This window comes from Rhamphochromis longiceps, linkage group LG3 (genome assembly GCF_057381845.1).
Source record: "Rhamphochromis longiceps isolate RC_006_pf linkage group LG3, R_longiceps_female_GT1.1, whole genome shotgun sequence".
Lineage (NCBI taxonomy): Eukaryota > Metazoa > Chordata > Actinopteri > Cichliformes > Cichlidae > Rhamphochromis > Rhamphochromis longiceps.
Genome location: NC_140559.1, coordinates 2,180,211 through 2,201,593, shown reverse-complemented (window position 1 = coordinate 2,201,593; position 21,383 = coordinate 2,180,211). Strand labels below are relative to the sequence as shown.

At 41.7% G+C, this 21,383-nt stretch overlaps 2 protein-coding genes across 2 annotated transcripts in view; one reads left to right on the top strand and one right to left on the bottom strand.

Moving 5' to 3' along the window:
- Window positions 1-21,383, bottom strand: part of LOC146672509 (nuclear factor 7, brain-like) — a 190,792-nt gene that overhangs the window by 112,275 nt on the left and 57,134 nt on the right. The gene's annotated exons all lie outside the window — the stretch shown is intronic.
- Window positions 2,480-3,701, top strand: LOC146672512 (nuclear factor 7, brain-like). The gene has a single exon (XM_085402581.1). The coding sequence runs from the start codon at window positions 2,535-2,537 to the stop codon at window positions 3,699-3,701; it is 1,167 nt and encodes a 388-aa protein (XP_085258707.1). The 5' UTR covers window positions 2,480-2,534.

The following is a 21,383-nucleotide window of genomic DNA, read 5'->3' as shown; positions in this document are numbered from 1 at the left end:
AAAAAAACTACTGGACAAGGCCAAAGCTGAACATAAGGATCCCTACTTGAGCCTATTAGAATACCGGAACACCCCCGTGGACAACTTAAAGTCGCCTGCATAACTACTCATGAGCCGGAGACTCCGCTCCATCCTCCCTGCCACACCAAAACAGCTGGAACCACAAGTAGTTTGCCAGCAAACAGTGCGTGTGAGGAGAGAAGTCTGCCAGCAGCGCCAGCAGACTTATTTCAACAGAGCAGCCCGAAATCTGCCTCGACTATATCCTGGCACACCGGTCCAGTTCCGTCAACAAGATGGTTCCTGGAAACCAGCTGTGGTCACGAGTTGTGCAGACGCGTCCAGAAGCTACAACATAACCACAGATACAGGACAAGTTTATCGCCGTAACCGCCGACACCTCGGCGAAGGCAGAAACAGCGTAGGAGGTGAGGAGTTCATTCAACCGACAGTCAACAGCAATGACAGCGCTGTGGTTTCTCAGCCCCCGCCTGTGGATCCCCTGATAAAGACAACACCCAGATACACAACTCGATATGGGCGCGTTACTAAACCAAGACAAAAAAAAAAAAAAAAAAAAAAGAAATAAAGAACATGTTAACTTAAAAAAAAAAAAAAAAAAAAAAAAAAACTAAACCAAGACAGGTCTTGGACCTGTAATATTGTAAAGGCTGCAGGTGGAAAAAAAAAAGAAAGGCTGTTCACATGTTTGTTGTTCCAATGATGTCACTAAATGCATCTATTTATTATGTTAATGATGTAGCCAGTATTGAGCCGAATGCTATGACATTAATGGATGTTGCTCAGGATGTTTATTCCCGTAATTTCAGTTGCCTGACAAATTTTACAAGCCTGAGTTGCTTTGCTGTTTTGTTCTTTTTTTTTTTTTAAAGAAGGGAGGTGTAACTTGTTGACCTATGTTTGTATCAGCCACTAGATGGCACTGTGTTGCTGCAGAGTATGTATGTTACCGGCTAGCAAGAAGCACCGGAAAAAATGGAAAAAGAAAATAAAGTGGAATCGGAGCAGAGAGCACACAGGTTCTCTCTTCCCTAACCTTCCTTCACATAACACAACAACTCACTTTTCCGGCACTGGACTGGCAGCTTCTGAAATCTATCATTTGCCGAACCCCCCCCCCCCCCCCCCCAAAAAAACAACAACAATTTATCGGCACTGGGTTGCCGGTTATCGTCCTACCACCCCTCCAGGGCCAGGTTCTGTCCTCTAAGACTCCTTTTAATACATCTGAACTTTGCCTTCTGTTGCATTTGGTTCTGACAATACCCCAAATGCATTATCATTTTCTATGAGGTTCAGTTGTTCGGATTGGTGTTATTGTACTCGGCTCTCTGCCGGTTTTGGGGGTTATCATTATAGAAGGCAGTTCTCCTCTAATCATTCTTTCAAGTCAGCCAACCCTTCCAAAACTGCTCACCATTACCTTTGTTTGTTTCAGAAATCGGCACAGTAGTTATCGCTACCTTACCAAAAGTAAATTAAAGAGCCAGGTACCCCCTCTCTGTCTTCTACTCTAAGACAAGCTCACGTAAATTATTTATGAACAATCAAGCCATTACCACAAGTCTCAAATTTCCAGCATACGTCACTGTTTCAATTCAGAGTTAAGCCATGTTGCTACCTAATTGAGGGTTCCCTTCATTTATCTATAGAGGTCTTTAATTGTCCAGAATTGCCTTTGATCTCTTCTCCTGCCAATTCTGCCTAATTTTGTGTAGTCATCCACAATCCTAGACCATCTTATTGAGGCAAGGGGCTACTTATCTTCACCAGCCTGCCTACCACTTACATTACTGCAGAGGTCTTTGACCATCGTAACGCACAGTTCTTACAGCTTGTAGGGGATGCATTCATGGGGATCTGGCAAATCAAGGGAGCTGCCGCCAGTTCCCTTCGAGGCCTTCCCCAAACCGTAGCTCAGTTCTTGTTTAAGCCACTCGCCTTTGTCTACTAAAAACATGCTGCCAACCTAAAATGAGGATATGGGCCCAGCTAGTGAAAGTCTAAAATAAAAGCTGCTAAACAGCTGCACAACTGAGTAACATTGTATTTTCTCAGCTTCAGAAAAGGTTTCATTCTGTGACCTGTGCAGCTAAAATGGAGCAAAATCTATTTTGTAGCTTGTTAGCTTGTGACAGGATTACAGTTTAGCTCTGGAATGAAACACACCTGAGTTACAGGTGAAGCAACATTTTTCTCCTCCCCTCATGGTTATCAAATGCAGCAAACCAGGAAACAGGCTGTTGTTCTTTCTCATCTAAGAGAGATGCACAGGCTATCAGACTGAGTTCAGTCCAAACTTGCAGCTTCCTCTGAGTAAATCCAGCCACAGGAGAAAGAAAGTGGAAAACTCCAACACTGCTGCTTCAAGCTGCTGACGCTCCACACACTGAATGTGAGTTTGAGCAAAAACACGACTCAAAGGAAGTTTCAGTGAAGGTGGTAGAGGAGGGAGGGGAGCCAGGACTGACTGTACTTCCTGTCTGCTGTTTTCAGCTTCACTCACAGACTCAATGGCTTCCAGATCAGAGGAGGATCTCTGCTTTCTGCACCCCCAGGAGATACTCAGACTCTACTGTCTGGACCATCAGCAGCCAGTGTGTGTCGTCTGCTGTACCTCAGAAAGACACGCCACACACAGATTTGGACTCATTGATGATGTTGCACGACAACACAAGAAGATAATTCAGGAAAATTTGGAGCCCTTAAAGAAGAAGTTAAAGGTTTGTGAAGAAGTTAAAGTGAAGTTTGATCAAACAGCAGAACACATTAAGGTCCAGGCCCGACACACAGAGAGGCAGATTAAGGAGCAGTTTAAGAAGCTTCACCAGTTTCTAGCAGAGGAAGAGGAGGCCAGGCTGGCTGCACTGAGGGAGGAAGAGGAGCAGAAGAGTGGGATGATGGAGGAGAAGATGGAGGCTCTGAGCAGAGAGATAGCAGCTCTTTCAGACACAGTCAGAGCCACAGAGGAGGAGCTGAGAGCTGAAGACGTCTCATTCCTGCACAACTACAAGGCTGCAGTGGAAAGAGTCCAGCGCTGCCCCCTGCTGGATGATCCACAGCTGCCCTCAGGAGCTCTGATAGACCAGGCCAAACACCTGGGCAACCTGACCTTCAACATCTGGAAGAAGATGAAGGACATGGTCTCCTACACTCCTCTCATTCTGGACCCAAACACTGCAAATCCAGAACTCATCCTGTCTGAAGATCTGACCAGTGTGAGAGGAGGAGAGAGGCAGCAGCTTCCTGATAATCCAGAGAGGTTTGATTATTCCTGCTCTGTCCTGGGCTCTGAGGGCTTTAACTCAGGGACTCACAGCTGGGATGTTGAGGTTGGAGACAGTACACGGTGGGTACTGGGTGTATTTGCAGAGTCTATGGAGAGAAAGGGAAGCATACTGTCTGGATTGTGGGGAATATTGTTCTATCAAGATAAATACTCAGCACACTCGCCATCAGCTCCATCAACTGTTCTCTCAGTAGAGAAGAAGCTCCAGAGGATCAGAGTGAATCTGGACTGGAACAGAGGAAAGCTGTCGTTCTCTGATCCTGATACTAACACACACATACACACCTTCACACACACTTTCACTCACAGGATGTTTCCGTATATTAGCACTGATGGTAAAGTGAAGGTGTGTCCGTTGAAGGTGTCAGTGTCAGTGCAGCAGATGAGTTGAGGATGATGATGTTTCTAATGTTGTTTCCTGTCAGTGAGTTGAAGCTGTTAAACTGCAGCTGTCCTCCTGCTGCCTCGTTGTTCCAAAGCTCTTTGTTTCTCTTTTAGTTCTCACTGTTTCTTTCTTTCTGATTTAGTTTGCTGGGATATGGACTGACATGTGTTGAATGGGAGGAGCAGTTTGTTGTTGTCTTCTTGTCTGTTTATGACAACAATATATTGTTGAAACAATGATTCATGTTTAACTCCATATATGAAATGTTTCTGATCTTTGAATTCTGTTCTTTTGTCTGTTTCATTTACTTTATTTAAATCCAATAAAAAATGATAATTCCATTGTGGAAGTAAAGAATCAGGTAATGTGAAAGAAAAATGTAATCATATTCAGGTATAACAATTATTTAATAAACCCATTTGTAAGAGACAATTAAAGGTTAATTTTATTGGTACTGGTAAAATGATTAGAGGAGAAATATATATGTTTGATGTTAAGAATAAAATTCTAGTTGATTTTAAAATACTGTTTGTTAAATGTATAGAATATAGAAGTGCAACATTCTAATGCGCTTTTTAGTATTTTGGGTTTCCGGCACACTGTTATTGCGTAGTTGGGGAGTCGGATAAGCTGGAAGCAACACAGTTTTTTGACCGAGTCTTGCCATGTAAACTAAAAGTGTCAATAAACATATTGTTTGCAAGAAGGATGCTTGGACTAGCTCGCGTTTCAATGCATGTTGCCGGACTGACTCCTAACGGCGGTACAGAAGAGTGAAATAGAGACGGAGTGCCGCCACTACATAAGTCAAAAAACTAGCTTCACCGATATGTGGAGGATCGGCTGCACAGCGATGGAAGGGCGCAGCTAAGCGGAATGTAAGATAAGAAGCGCTGCTTAAGGATGCTGGCACAGAACCGGACATTTCTTTGGATTATTCTTTAGAAGAAGGTAACAAACTCTCTTATTACTTCGTGCCATAAGAGGAAAAAGACGTCTTTTAGAGGCTTGTTAAGTTTGGTGGAAAACGAAAGTGAAACTTCACTGCGTGCCGTCGTCAACCCCGCACTCCTTTTTCTCTCTCTGCCCGTGGGACTGCATGTTGTAAAACAGGATTTGATGCAGTCAATGCGGAGTTTTTGGCATGTTATGAAGCTGGTTTACACTATGTCTATTAAAGTTTCTAAGCAGAAGACAAATAGTGCATGCAACTTGAGCCAATAAACCCCTGCAACTTATAAGATGGCAGATGAAAGAGAGGTGGGAAGAACATGCAAGTTAACAGAGATGGCTTGGAAGAAGCTGTTAACCCAGATGACAGCGCATCACAGGTTGGAGCTAGAAAGGATGCAGTTCATAGCTCGCATGGGTCTCAAGTCAGCCGAGCATCTACAACATCCAGAGTTTCCTCCACTCGTGCTAAACAGGAGGCAGAACACGCAGCCTTGCTGGAACGAGCCGCAGCATTGAAGAAAAGGCAAGAACTTGAGTTGGAGTTGGCCAGGATTAGGCAACATCTTGAGCTGGAAACAGCAAGAGTCAAAGCGGAAAAGGAGGAGTTAGAGTTGGAGACTGCATTAGCGGAAAGTCAAGCAAAATTAAAGGTGCTCAAAGAATATGAAAGATCTGAAGATGGTCTGAGCAGTTATGTGTCAATACAAAGATCGCAAGGTCGAGAAGTTAAAAAGGAAAGAGTTGGCATAATGCTCCCACAACAAGCTGATGTGAGTAGTCACGCTAATTCACAAGTGCAAAACTCACAGGTACCACAACTGTCTCATCCAGTCTCCACTCATGGGCTTAATGCTCACGTTGACAGAAGTGATGATCTATTGTCGGTCATGCAGAAACAGAATGTAATCACTGAGTTACTTGTGAAACAGCAGCAGTTGGCTCAGTTGCCATCAAAGGACATTCCTGTTTTTAAAGGTGATGCACTACAGTATAAGGCCTTCATAAGAGCCTTCGAACATGCAGTAGAGCAAAAGACTGATAACGAGCAAGATAAGCTGTATTTTTTGGAACAGTTCACTGCTGGCGAACCACAGGAGCTAATTCGCAGTTGTGTACACATGACTCCTAGCAAAGGTTACCGTGAGGCCAGACGGTTGCTACATAAGCACTATGGAGATGAGCTAAGGATCGCAAGCGCATTCATTGAGAAAGCACTCAAATGGCCGTAAGTGAAAAATGACGATGCAAAGGCATTAAATGCCTATGCTATGTTCCTGACTGGATGTCGCAACACCATGGAGGATGTTGAATTTTTGGAAGAGATGGATAATCCAACCAATCTACGCACAGTGATATCCAAGCTGCCCTACAAAACCAGAGAACGTTGGCGCGTAGAAGCATTTGAACTCCAAGAAAAGAGGGGCAAAAGAGCAAGATTTGCAGATTTGGTGAACTTTATAGACCGCCAGGCTAAAATAGCTATGGCTTTAGTAATATCCCAGACAACCGTGCAGCGACAAGTGAAAAGACTGACCAAAGGGAAAAATATCCAGCAAAGAAGGAGTTTCGAGGAAGCAGTTTTGCCACCAACATTTCCGCCGAGAACAAAAGACTACAAGAAACAAACGTTAAAACCGAAAATTCAATCAAGACAGTGAGTGCCTTTGAGAAGCCATGTTTGTATTGTCAGCAGCCTCACACTCTTGCTTCTTGTGGAAAGATTAAGAATCAACCACACAAAGAACGTGTGGATTTCTTGAAGTCAAAGGGACTCTGTTTTGGATGTTTAGTTTATGGGCATCTCAGCAAGTTCTGCAAGCGCAGAATGGAGTGTAAAGAGTGTTCACTAAAGCACCCAGACATTCTGCACATGGGGAAAAAAGAAAGTTCTGTGGAAACAGAAAGGAAGGATGTTACTGATGGTAATGAGGCACCTTGTGCTCAAGTTCCTGTCAGTCAAGAGACTTGTAGGCTTACAGGGGCCGGAGAAGAGGAGTGTACCAGTCAGGATCAAATCTAAAATGAGTGATAAATATATAGAGACATATGCCTTTTTGGACCCGGGAAGCACGGCAACATTCTGCACGGAAGATCTACAAAGGAAACTGAATGTTAAAGGAAAGCCTACACGGATACTTCTAAGTACCATGAGTCAAGAAAAACCAGGAGAACAGAAACTCATGAACAGTTTTGTTATATCAGACCTGGAAGTGTGTGGGTTGGAAGATTCCAAGTTCGTTGACTTATCCAAAGTGTTCACTCACACTAGTATACCTGTGAGTAGTGGAAACATACCCAAGCAGTCAGACATCCAGAAGTGGCCTTATCTACATGAAGTGAGGCTACCAGAGATAGAGGCTAATGTAGACCTGCTTATAGGAGCCAACTGTGCAAAAGCAATGGAGCCATGGCGTGTCATTAATGGACATAATGGAGGTCCTTATGCAGTGAAGACCACCATTGGTTGGGTTGTGAATGGACCTATAAGAAAAGAACTAAATGACTCAGAAAACAAAGAACCACATTTCTCAGTGAGCCGAATCTCCTTAGTGGAAGTTGAGAAGCTACTGGTCCAACAGTATAACATTGATTTTTCAGAACGTAATTATGATGACAAAGAGGAAATGTCACAAGAAGACAAACAGTTTCTACGAGCAGTAGAAAAGACAACGACCTTCGAAAATGGACACTATAACATTGGATTGCCACTTAAGAATGAGAATCTTCAAATGCCAAACAACCATTGTGTTGCGGAGCAGCGGATAGCATGTTTGTTCAGGAAGTTTAAGAAGAATCCTCAGTTTTTTGAAGATTATAAGTGCTTCATGGAAAACATCATCACCAAGGGCTATGCAGTTCCAGTGCCAGACCACCAGTTGAGCCGTGACGACAACAGAGTGTTCTATATACCACACCATGGGGTGTATCACCCGAAGAAGAGAAAGTTGCGGGTCGTGTTCGACTGTACGGCTTCATACCAGGATATGTCTCTAAACAAGGAGTTACTGCAGGGACCGGATCTGACTAACACACTGGTGGGTGTTCTTTTAAGATTCCGCGAAGAGCTAGTAGCGCTGATAGCAGACATTGAATCAATGTTTTACCAAGTCAATGTACCAGAAAGAGATGCTGATCTTCTTCGTTTTCTCTGGTGGCCAGATGGCAAGCTGGATGAGCCCATGAAGGAATATAGGATGATGGTGCACCTCTTTGGAGCAACTTCCTCACCAAGTGTCGCCTCATATGCGCTAAGAAGAACGGCAGAAGATCACAAGGAAGAAGCATCTCCAGAAGCTGTTCAGACAGTCCTGTGCAACTTCTACGTAGATGACTGTCTTAAAAGTGTAGCTACTGAAAAGGCTGCAGTGAAGTTAGTCAGTGATCTCCGTGCTCTGTGTACCAGTGGAGGGTTTACATTAACAAAATGGACAAGTAACAGTAGGAAAGTGTTGATGTCAATTCCTGAAGAACACAGAGCCAACGAGGTGAAAGATCTGGATCTTAGGCATGACACTTTGCCAGTTGAGAGAACTCTAGGTGTACAGTGGAACACAGAAACAGATACCTTCACTTACACTATAAGGTTGCAAGACAAGCCAATGACCAGAAGAGGCATTTTGTCAGTCATTAATTCAATTTATGACCCTCTTGGCTTTCTAGCACCAGTCATCTTACCTGCAAAGCTTTTGTTGAAAGATCTCTGTAAAGAGCAGCATGGTTGGGACAAGGAGATCAATGAAAAGCATGCAAAAATTTGGAAAAAATGGAAAGAAGACATTGTACTCCTCTCCAACTTCCATGTGAGTAGATGCCTAAAGCCTACAGGTTTCGGATGCACTGTTGTTGCGCAGTTGCACCATTTTTCCGATGCTTCAGATTATGCATATGGAACTGTCTCTTACCTGTTGATGGAAAATAGACGAGGCAAGAGACATTGTGCCTTTCTCATTGGGAAATCCAGAGTTTCTCCGCTCAAGCAAGTCACAATTCCTAGGCTTGAGCTGACTGCAGCAGTGATTTCAGTGAGGATGGACAGATTACTGCGACAAGAACTTCAAGTTCCTCTGCAACAATCAGTCTTCTGGACGGACAGCACAACTGTGCTTAGATACATTGATAGCGAAACATCTCGCTTCAAAACATTTGTTGCAAATAGAGTTTCACTGATTCGAGAAGCAACCAGGCCATCACAATGGAAGTATGTGACATCGGCAGACAATCCTGCAGATCAAGCAAGCAGAGGCTTAAAGGCAAAAGATCTGTTGGAAGGAGGTTCATGGATTCACGGGCCGAACTATCTTCTAGACGAAAACGAATGGCCAGAACAGCCAGTGAGAAAGAAGGAAAACCTTCAAAATGATCCAGAAGTCAAGACTTCAGCAACGGTTAATATACTGACAGTTGAGGAAGGCATGGAACCAATGAAACGTGTGATAGACTACTATTCAGACTGGAATAAACTGAAAAGAGCAGTAGCCTGGATAATGAAGCTAAGGAAGGTGCTGCGGATGTTAAAAGAAGAAAGAAAACAGTACTCAAAAATAGTCCAGAAAAATGAAAATGATCCCGAAAAGCAAAGGTTAAAGTTGCAAGTGCACATGAGGACATTTAAATCTGCAATGGGAAAGAAAGCGCTTGCTTTGGAGGATCTTGAGGCTGCCAAATCAATAATTGTTCGTTTCAGCCAGAAACAACATCATGGAGAGGAGATCAAAATCCTACAGGAGGGAGGACAGCTCAGTTGTAGCAGCCAGCTGTTCAAATTAGACCCAGTTCTTCGAGATGGGATGCTGAGAGTTGGCGGCAGACTCAATAAATCACTCTTGCCAGAAAATGCTAAACAACCAGCAATTCTTTCTAAACACAGCAAAATCTCTGAAATCATTTTGAGAGACATCCATCAACGAACTGGTCACTGCGGTCGCAATTATGTGCTGGCGCAATTGCGATGCAGATATTGGATTCCTCAAGCCAATTCGGCAATTAGAAAGATAATCAACAAATGTCAAACTTGCCGTAGGATTTCTGGAAGGGTTGGTGAGCAGAAGATGGCAGACTTACCTGAAGACAGTCTTCTACCAGACAAACCTCCGTTTACAAACACTGGTGTCGACTACTTTGGCCCATTTGATGTCAAGCGGGGCCGGGGTACTGTCAAAAGATATGGTGTCATGTTTACCTGCCTCACTCTCAGAGCTGTGCATATTGAAGTTGCAGACAGTCTTGACACAGACTCCTGTATCAACGCGATTCGACGTTTCATCTGCAGAAGAGGTCAATTTACTATCATGAGGTCAGATAATGGCACAAACTTTGTGGCAGCGGAAAGGGAGTTGAGGGAAGCCATTCAAAGACTGGATAACGACAAAATAGAAAGAGTCCTACAACCAAAAGGTATAAAGTGGATTTTTAACAGCCCGGCTGCTTCACATCAAGGTGGAGTTTGGGAGAGACAAATTCGAACAGTGTGTCGAATTCTCAGCTCTCTCTTGAAGGAACAAGTGCCAAATGAAGATTGTCTTCATACGATACTGTGTGAGATTGAAAGCATCATTAATGGCAGACCTCTCACAAGCGTCTCAGATGACATAAATGACGTTGAAGCTTTAACGCCGAGCCATCTGTTGCTGCTTAAGTCACAGCCCCTCATGCCTCCAGGTGTCTTCAACAAAAATGATGCATACGCCAGAAGAAGATGGAGACAGGTTCAGTATCTAGCAGATTTGTTTTGGACCAGATGGACTCGTGAATATCTTCCACTTCTGCAAGAGCGCCAGAAGTGGCTGAAACCAAGAAGAAACTTCGTGGTCGGAGATCTTGTGCTGCTGGTGGACAGTTCTTCTCCACGCAACTCCTGGCTCATGGGGAGAGTGGTTGAGACGTTGCCAGACTCAAGTGGAACAGTCCGAAGATTGAAAGTAAAAACTAAAAGCAACATCCTGGAAAGACCTGTTAACAAGTTGTGTCTTCTGGAGGAGGCTTCATCCGAGCGATGAAGAGAAAGAATGTTTGTTCATGGACATTACAATTAGGTTGGCTCTTAATGATTAATGTGTAAGTTAGTAATTGTTTAGTTCTCTCACCTAACCAATTAGGGGCCGGATGATGTAAGAGCCAATTAAAGGTTAATTTTATTGGTACTGGTAAAATGATTAGAGGAGAAATATATATGTTTGATGTTAAGAATATAATTCTAGTTGATTTTAAAATACTGTTTGTTAAATGTATAGAATATAGAAGTGCAACATTCTAATGTGCTTTTTAGTATTTTGGGCTTCCGGCACACTGTTATTGCGTAGTTGGGGAGTCGGATAAGCTGGAAGCAACACAGTTTTTTGACCGAGTCTTGCCATGTAAACTAAAAGTGTCAATAAACATATTGTTTGCAAGAAGGATGCTTGGACTAGCTCGCGTTTCAATGCATGTTGCCGGACTGACTCCTAACGGCGGTACAGAAGAGTGAAATAGAGACGGAGTGCCGCCACTACACCATTGTGTAACAAGAAAACAGCTTTCTTTTAATTTTCATGTCTCTGCTAAGAATGAAGTGAACAACAGTGTTATTTACAGTCATGTTGTGATAGTAATATTTACAGGTTCAAAAGCTAAGAATGAGCCTAGGATGACTGAACATGAACTATGAAGTCTTAGACAGAGTCAATTGAGAACCAGTAGGTTAGCAGACATTCTGGCGAAGGCTGGTCTTAAATACAACCGGCTTCATTAGTCCTAGGATTGATGATGACTCTGCCTAGAGGATGAGAGCAGGGACTGTGGAAAATTGCTGTGATTCATCCAGAACATGACACTATTTTTATCCGCTGGATAAACCGGTTTAAGATCAGAACACGGTGAACAAAAACAGCATAAATGAAGATGTACAAAAAGTCTCCATAAAAGGTTGATGATGTTTAAGAAAGCCTTTATACACTTGATGATTTGACAGTAGGACTCTAGGACAAACATTTTTGAATCAGTGAGCTCAAATGACTAAGCTTTACACACTTATCTGTAGATTATCATCATTTCATGAACATGTACAAAGGTTAAAAAATTAAAACAAGAAAAAAAAAAGCGACTTTACCGCATTTTGTAGTGAATGGGAATTCCTAGGTGTACAAGTGCAGTAAATGTACCATCAGTACATTTACTGCTGCACTTGCTGTAAAATTTGCTCGTGTGTTAGAGGAAAACAAAATAAAATAAACCTTTTCAGGCTGGATGAGTCATTGTAGTTTATTAACTAATAACATGGGCTAATAAAATGGTTATGAAATAGTAGTTCATCTAGTTTTTTCTTTTATTACGCTATCTAATTAAACTACTCTAAACTAACGCTGATTTTTTTTATGATCCTTGAGAGGAGTGAGACTGGAGAAGAGAAGGAGCACATCCAGGTTGTTTCGTATAATAAAAAAAGATCCAATAGAAAAGCAGCATCCCTTGGAAATTAAGTCCCCAGTGGATTACAGTGGAAATCTTCTCAAAGTTATAACCCACAAAACATTGAAAATTCCTGAGAGTTATACTCGAGCAGGACAACAATAGTGATCCAAATGCTCTTTAACTTTATAATAAAATAAGACAAAAATGGAGCAGAGGAAAAAGCAAAAAAATAAGTAATCAATTTGTCCACAGTCCACAAAGTCCACGGTTTAGGCAGCAGTTTATCACTCTCTGTGTTGATCCCATCTCTGCTGGAATTCCCAACTGTGAACTTCTTTAAGCCAATCTTCTGAACTGTTCAACTCTCAGAAGACAAATAGAATAACAGCTGATTTCTTCTACATAAAACGTTTATACCCAGTAATCCTTACTCGCCTCTCCCCTTCTGGACAGCAAAGGCAAGAAGGAATTAATGACGATGTTTATCAAATGTGAAGCGTAGCTTTGATCTTCTTTTGCTGCCGGTTCAGTAAATTTTGGTTAGAGAGTGAAAAAACCTGCAGCTCAGGATCTGTGAGCTGTCAACTTTCAGCCCCGACAGCATGTACACAGACACGCTGTCGGGGCTGAAAGTTTACAGAATGCCGATATTTCCGATTTTGATGCGTCAAATCGCGCTTTGTGTTTACGTCTTTGTGCGGAATCCGTTTACCTCCTATCAATTGGTAAGTTATTCCAGTGTCCAAGTGATGCAACTGCAAAGACCCAATCTCCTCCATGTCAAACTGCATTGTTCCTCCTGTATCCGAGGTTCGACTAACAGATGGAGTATCCTTTCCAGCATTTTATTTTATTTTCAGTTGTTACAGATGGGAAAGACATGGCTGGAGGATAAGAAAAGGGAGAGAGAAAGATGAAAGAAAAGAAAAACAGAGGGGAAGAGGGGCAGTAAGAAAGGACACTTAAAAAGAAAAAATCTCCCGGATCGCCTGTTGAGAGAAAAAAAGAAAAAAAACCCCAAAGAAAACAAGCAAAAAAAGAGAGCAACATAATAAACACAACACCATCGCATTAATCTAGTTAAGTGTAAATAACAGTAAATATTAAATATTGAATGCTGCAGTTCAGCACACAGTTTTCAGTTTTATTTGTCATATGCAAGTTAGCACAGGGTCAACATTGCAATGAAATGTGTTTGACGAGCAGCAGTCACTCAGCAGCATGGTACAGATACAAATATTAGAGAGACATGGTAAAAGAGAAAAGATGACTATATGTATCTGTAACCCATGGTTATTTTATTGTATTCAATTGTATTCTGTTTTTATTCTAATTTGAAGTGTTACTGTTTTGTTAAATGCTGAGTTTTCCCATGTACCGTGAATGCACCATAGCGCGTGCGTGGTGACTTTCTTTCACTGCATCCGCCTGCACGGAGCTAGATGCGCAAAGCTGTGTGGATATTCAGTCCTGTAACGTGTTGCGCTAAGGAATTAATGTTTTCTATGAAGAATATCCTGGTGAGTCTCACAGTTGCAGTTTCAGTTGTGATTCATAGTCCAGTTTCTGAGCATAAAACCAGTCAGGATACTGTGCTTGTCGGAAATGTGATGTTTGTCTTAGAACTTGCTAACGATTGCTTAGCTGTGTTAGCCGTGGAAAGTATGCTAGCGTACCCACATGTGCTCCCTGGGCTAATGCGCGTACATGTGAAGTTTTAGCTAACGCACCACGGAGACACTTTTCATGCTTCATGATTTGCAGTGAAATGTATTTTGTTGTTGATAAATTGTTATTGGCCAATAAGAACTGTATAGATGTGTGATGTGTGAGGAACAAAAAGGGATAACACTAGAGAAACACATGTTTTATTTTACAAGTGAGTGATTGCACTGCACGTTGTGTGCAGGCTGGTTTTTTTTTTATGTGGTAGAAATCTGCTGCAAGGACCGAGCGGTACCATCTAAGGACTGGATGCCACTGGAGGTCCCTAGAAAGGACGTTCTCAATCTGAAGGCCACCTGTTTCCTTTGAGGGTGGTAGGATATAACGATTTGCAATTTTTTTGGATTAACGTTTTTTTCTGAGATCTCAGGACACTTTATGTTGTTACTTTTTTCTTTTTTTTGGGTCAGATCTGATTCCACTTAACACAAAAAACTGATGCACAAAAAAGCAAACCAGTGACTAAAGACAATTAACACTTACTAAGAACACTGAATACTAAGTGCACTGAACTGAAATGGACAGCCTACCTGATACATTTATTTACACTTTAAATGATATGTTGTACATTGTTGAGATTTACATGTTTGAAATGATTTAAATGTTTTGTTCATGTCTATGATTTGGACCATTTAAATGTTGAATACACTCAAATCACTTTTCTCCCTTTAAGTTGTTGTCAGTGTCTCATTCTGAGTGGAGGGATATTCCTTCTTTAAGTTGAGTTACCACTGCCAGTCTCCTTACGATCCTAACTGAACCCAACAAGAGTAGATCCTCAAATATTGTTTTTTTTCCTTGACTTTGTATGACAGATTACTGTGGATTTGACTGATTTTGGACTACTCAGTTAAAAAGGGTGACAACTAGTGGCGAGCCAGCCAGGAGATTGGCATAGTGGTTTTACCTCCAACTCATATGACACACTGAGTGATACGTTTATTTTCGAAAATTGGCACTTGACCTTTGTGAATGCTTTAGAGTTGATAGCCAGAAAACCCTGCTTATTACAGGTATTGAAAGACATCGTAGTGAACATGATATAACTAATGTTTTTGAAGTCAATGGTAAGATCTCTAACATTGTCAGGGTCCCCGATGAGCCACATCAGCCCGAAGGCAGAACACTTATAGTGTATGAGTCTGAACAGTCTATCTTAAAGATAGACCCTTCCACCTTAGGGGAAGTTGTCAGCCCTGTAGACCCTACAGTGAAATGGGTTTCCAAAACCGTCAGAGATACCACCCAAGAAGAAATGGGCAAAGAAGTGGCCCATAGATACCTGAAGGAACTTGAGTTTATGGGGGGCAGTGGGAGGGCAGGCTTCCTCAGTATTTTCCAAGGCGAGTTGCAGGCCAGCTCTACCCCCCAGACTGAGACACAGTCACCCGTTGACCATAACGTTAATACGACAGCTGACATCATTCCCAATACTGATTCAAGTGAACCCGTAGAACCCACAAGTGCTTTCAGCCCACATACTGACACTTTTGCTGGTCCAGTACATGTGGACGAGAGCATCTACAACCCTTCGCATATTCAGAAAGTAGTGGTTGAACATGTTATTCGTAATGAGCCAAGTCACGCACCCCTTGCTCATGCTAAGATACGTACCTTCTCAGGCCGACTCCCACGGCCCAACAGTGAAGTCGACTATGAGATATGGCGTACCCAAGTCGATCTTCTACTCGGTGACCCTTTTCTGACTGATGCCCTCAAAGTGAGGAAGATACTTGAGAGCTTACTTAGCCCTGCATCTGAAATTGTAAAGCCTCTGGGGGTCACTGCGACACCAAGCACTTATGTCACTCAGCTTGATTCAGCCTTTGGAGTTGTTGAGGACGGTGAAGAGCTTTACACTGCCTTTCTTGGCTCGAATCAAAACAGCGGAGAAAACCCATCTGCCTTCTTGAACCGTCTTCACAGCCTTCTCACACGAGTCATTTCTAGAGGGGGAGCCCCTCCTACAAATGTAAATGCTTTTTTTTTTTTTTTTTTTTTTAATATCTGAAAGATTTTTATTATTGCATTTGGCATTTGTTTTCAACAACTTATATATATCAGCATTTGTCCGTTTTTAACAAGTTTTATTTTAAAAGTAAGAAATAAAAACAATAACTTACCTTAACAAAAAAGAAGACTCTATGCAAAAGTGAGTAAAATCTAGAAAAAAAAACCCTCAGAGCAACTGTGTAAAATAAGTAACCAAAACCTCACATGATAACAAAGTTTTCAAAATGTAGTAAGACAAACTGTCAGAAGATCAGAGTAAAATCAACAACAAACAAAAATGTTTTTCTTATCTTTTTCTCTGACTCTTTGTATGGCTTTTTGTCTTTTTCTGGTATCTTTAGGTGCCTCTTTAGTCTTGTGACTTCTGAGCATCTTTGGACTTAACAGCTGTCTTGCAGTCAGGCTCTTTGGTCTTTTTCTTTCTTGCTTGTTGCCCTTTTGCCTTGTTTCTTTGCTTTCATCACACTTCGCCAAAGAGCTTTTCGTCATTAGAGACCTTTTCCTCTTTTTTGGGTGTGCCACTGGAGACTCATAGCTAGTCCCAGGGCCATCTTCTTTTACTCTAACTGTGTCTTTGTTTTCAGTTGTTCCTTCTTCTCTCAAATCATTTTTTTTCTTTAACCGTGGTCTCCATCTGTGGTCCCTGTTCCTTTATGTCTTTGTCCTCTGTGCTCAGTACTTTGTCTTTGTCTGTAGTTTCTATCATGTGAGTGAAGTTGGCCCCCCCACCTTCTTCAAATCCAACAAAAGTGGTATCAAACGTTTGTGCTGCTATCATTTTAAAGATATTAATAAAAATTTCCATAGGTCATCAGAGGTCAACCAGCCCCCCCCCCCACATTACCCAAATCAAACAAAATTGATGTCAAACGTTTGTGCTACGTTTGTGCTGGTTTGTGCTGCAAAAACTTTCGTTTGTACTGCTATCATTTTAAAGATATTCAAGAAAATTTCTAGAGGTCATCAGAGGTCAACCAGCCCCCCTACATTAATGGAATCAAACAAAACTGGTGTCAAACGTTTGTGCTACGTTTGTGCTGGTTTGAAATTGTCGTTTGTGCCGCTTTCATTTTAAAGATATTACCAAAAGTTTCTAAAGCTGAACCAGCCACTTTCTTTACTGTAAAGAAATTGAGAGATATTAACCAGCATTGGATATTTTTTTCTTATGATCACACTCTTAAACCTAGTAATCAAACTGCTATAACTTATTTATAAACTATGTTAAATATAGCATTTAAAATAATTAATGCATTCGGTTGGAGAAAAAACTTTATTTGCTGGTAACAAAATGCTTTTTGTTACCAGCAAATACACAATATGTTACGTTCTGGTCCCGGCAAGTAAATACGTAACAAATAGTTTGCCCCACTCACTTCCCACCCACGCACAAACCCCAACAACGACACCTTTTTCAAGTATTTAAGCAGCCATTTATTTTCATCGGCAGTGAGCAATGCCAAAACAATAAACAAAACTCCCTATAAAGCAATCCCTACTCCTCCCTACACCAAAATAAAAAGAAGCCAAAACAAAAGACAAGTCACTTACCTAACTATCTAACGAAAAACAGGAGAAAACTTGTTCAACAAAAGAAAACGGCTTCTCACGCCTACTAGGCTGCGACAGTGAAAGTTATACAGCAAAGGAACAAAAAGTGACCGCCACTTGTTAACTTATTTACAATTATTTACATGGCAAGGCTAGAGGTACACGTGAATACTCCAGCCTGCACTACAATGACACAACACACAACTCCGTGACCGAGTCAACGGGGTTCCAAAAAGCAAATACACAATTGCCATCATTCCTTTGTGTAGAGCACAGCGTGCGGACATACGCTGGTGTTTTCAGATGCTATGGTTACATCCTTTCTTAGGTCATCATACATCTCCCAGATGTACGGGTTCCTGTTACAGAATGTCATATAATGCCCGAGTGTTTCTGGTGTTGGGCCCTCCTGAAATGTAATGACTGCTTTCAGTGTGAATTTCTCTCCTTGAAGTAGCAGAGTGGATGGGAATTCAGTAAGCAAAAACCTTTTTGGACTGTGAAAACTGTGCTCCAGAGTTTCTGTAGAGCATTTTCCAAGGTCTGTGTCATACAAGCTCTCTCAGGGTGAAACTGTGACAAACAGTCCCTATGCAAAGTTGCTTTCCTGATGAATCTGTTTTAAATGCTGTTGGAGATGCATCAGGACTTTCGATTGGTCTTAGGCATGGCAATGCTGGAAGGTTGAGCCCTTGTTCAACAGCAGACTGAAGGTGAGCTATGCCAGAAGCTGAGAGGACTGACAGATCAATGGAAACAAAAGGTATTTGCCTTGTGTTCGTTGTGTAAAGTTTGCAGTACTGGGAGGAACACTGTCTTGTGAAGTGAACACTTGGATTTTCCATCATTGTTTTTTGAATTACTGTGGACACATGGCACTGTGCATCAACACGATGAACACCAGTCTTCAACTGAACAGGGCAGAATATTGAGCTCAGCACCTCTGCCCTCAATGAATAGGCATGTTGAGTGACACCCTTTGAAGCAAGGGATTTCACAAGCTGGAATACTTTGTTCTCCTCTGAACTATTCAACATGTTTTGAGCAGTACGACTGTCACAGTAAGCGCAGCACAGACTTTGACAGAAGGCATCAAAGGCACAGGTGTTCATGACACAGTATTGTCCTTTGCCAAGTTTTACTGGTTGTTGATTATTTCCATTTTTTAACAGCCCTAGCTTTACTTTTTTCTTTTTCACAGCTGGATCTGAGTGGAGCCATTCAGGACAAGGGGAGCGGTATGAGGTCAATTTCCTCTTCTTTGGTGGAACTGCAAGGCCTCTCCAGTTTCCCAAAGCTGCTGTTTCTTCAATGTCCATGTCTGTGTCAATTTCGGGCTCCTGAGAGGGGTTATCATCCACTTCCTGCTCCACAAAGGCTTTGTGTGGATCCTGACGCTTCACTGTACCATCCTGTCTGGCAACCTCTGCTTCTTTTCGTATTTGTTTTGCAGAACAGATCCGCATGTTCCCTTCAATAAAACCAAGATGACGTGCAATGAATTTATCTATCCTTATAGGGAGATTTTCATGCTTGAACAGACCATGTTTAATGTTCTTGAACTCTGCTTCAACATTAGCTGAAGTTGCAGTGAGCTTTTCGCTCTGAAATAGGGGAACCATTACTCCAGTCTAGAGTGGTAGGTATCCTCCCAATCTAATTAGGTGTGGGACGAGCTCAGGTAGATAGTGCATATTGTCTTGATCACCATGATCTTCAGCATGGCACCTGCTCCCCTCACAAATATCTGCCACCCACTGCCTTAAGTCAGTGTTTATTTCTGTGCATGGATCCAATCTAATGTCTTCTTCTTCCTTGTCATCAGAAACAGACATAGTCTCATCTGCAATCTTTCTTTTCAGATTTGATTTGGACACTTCTGACATAATGGGGTTTCCAAAACTGTCACAGCCTTCTGTCTCACTTAATGCCACAATAGCAATGCTGCGTATTAGGACCTTTGCTTCTTCCAAGGATTGGGACTTGACAAGTTGTGCCATTGATCGCACGTAGAAATCCCTCACCCGATGAGGCTTTTTTCTCAAACAGTCCCACTGGCAAATCATTTTGATTAAGTGTGCCACATCCACTCTGATGAAACATGGTGGTAGTTTGTAGGATTTTTTCCGAAGCAAGACACCAAAGCATTCATTAATGTAACTCTTCAAATCTGAATGATGTGTTAAAGCCTTAACTAAAGCACCAAGTAAAGCTAAGGAGAAATCACAGATGGCCTCCTTTGGGATTGGTGCTCCAGCACGAATCCATTCCGATAACCATCTTGTGATTGCCTGGACATCATGTCTCTCTGACAACATTTGCACCACTGGAACGTGAGAGTTGTCCCTTCCTGTTAACACACCTTGATACAGGAAGATATTTCCAGACAAAACATTAGGCCTGAGAAGCTTTTTTACAACTGAGCCAGTCGCATCAAGGGCGACTATGGGGTGCTTTTCAGTCTTGTACATCAGCATTTGAGTGTGACTCCAGTAGTGACAGAAGAACTTGTCTAATCCAATGTCCCAAATGCTTCCACTGTGAGGGGAACTGTATTTTAATGAGTGGAGAGACAGTATTGGGTTTTTATGAGCAACTTCTAGTTGATTTTGTTCGTGTTTGGCTTTGCGCAGAGTTGTCAAATTTGGTAGATGGCTTGGCTCTGGATCACCAAAGTCCATCAGCTTTGCTGCCTCTGATGCTCTCCACACATGGGGCTGCAGTCTGCCTTCACAAAGTTCTTTTGTTACTTGTGCCCTCAGACTTTCGGACATGGCTCTCTTAGAAAAGCCAGTGTGCATGGATTCATCCGTGTTTGCCATTACACATTTCAGCACCATTGAGCAGTGATTTTCAGGTTCCTTATCACATGTAATGTACAGCTGGCCACTACACTCTTTGCAAAAGCCTCTGATTTTAATAAAACAAGATACAGTTCTGGGGTACACCTTGGCTCGTTTAAAAGTAATGGTGCATGTACTTTTAACCTCTTTCCAGATTCCCTGGTTTACAACATGAGTCCATGTACCTGGCTTCAAAATTGTGTATTCCCTTTTCTTGAAAGTATTCTTTTTGTATGTGACTTTATGTGGAATCATATGTATCCACTGTTCAAATGGGAGCTCCACATTGAAAGTCTTGCAGTCTTTGTTTTGAAAAGGAGAGCTGCTTTGTTCAAAATCATTATCATTGTCACTGCTGTCTGTGTCAGTCAGTTTCTCTTTGTCACTGTAATCCAGAGCAGCCCATACATTGTGTCTGTTTAATTTAACAAAAGTGTAAAGAGCTTTTGGTGTCATCTTTTCACCAAGTTGTTTGCATAGATTTTGCCATATGTCATCACTTGGAGTTGAAACTTTTCCATTTTTTATGACTGCTTCTTTAGAAGCACGAAGGACTTCAAATACTGCAATTTTGTCCACCACTGATTTCTTTGGCATCTGTCAAGCAAAAATTAAAAATGTGATATATTACTGCTATAATTTGGTTATAACTTTAATTCTACATCTTTAAGTGGACATAAAAGTACTTACTTTGATACACTGTTTTGATGTAGTAAATTGAAGTGTTGATGATTGCTGTTGCTCATGGGATCTATCTTAAAAATGCAAATAACATAGCTAGCACATGTTTTCTTCAACTGTTGTTTTTTTCTCTCAGAAGAAGAATGTGTATGATAGCACCCCCTGGTGATCACAAACCAAACACAGGTCGCTATGTTTGTTTGTTTTTTGGCAGAGTTTATCAGTTTATCCTTAACACAATCTAGTTCAAAATTCATTTGATCGGTACAAAAATTAATTTAGTCAATGTTCAAAGCTCATCATTAAAATACTTGTAGATAAATCCAGGCTCTGTTGAGATAAATCTGTGTCTGTGTCAAGTTTGACTCTTGCAAAAAATATAGGTCGGCCCTTTCAGGTAACATTGACAGTTACCTAAAATTCACAGTTCTGCAGGGTGTTTGGAGCCTTTAAGCTCAGATTTGCTGAATCACTGAGGTGCACTCCTGTGTATGTTAATTTTATACAACTTGCTCATGACAGCCCACATACAAAT

Bases quoted from the DNA above. Each gene is read 5' to 3' on its own strand.
- LOC146672512 (XM_085402581.1), top strand. From the start codon at position 2,535: ATGGCTTCCAGATCAGAGGAGGATCTCTGCTTTCTGCACCCCCAGGAG.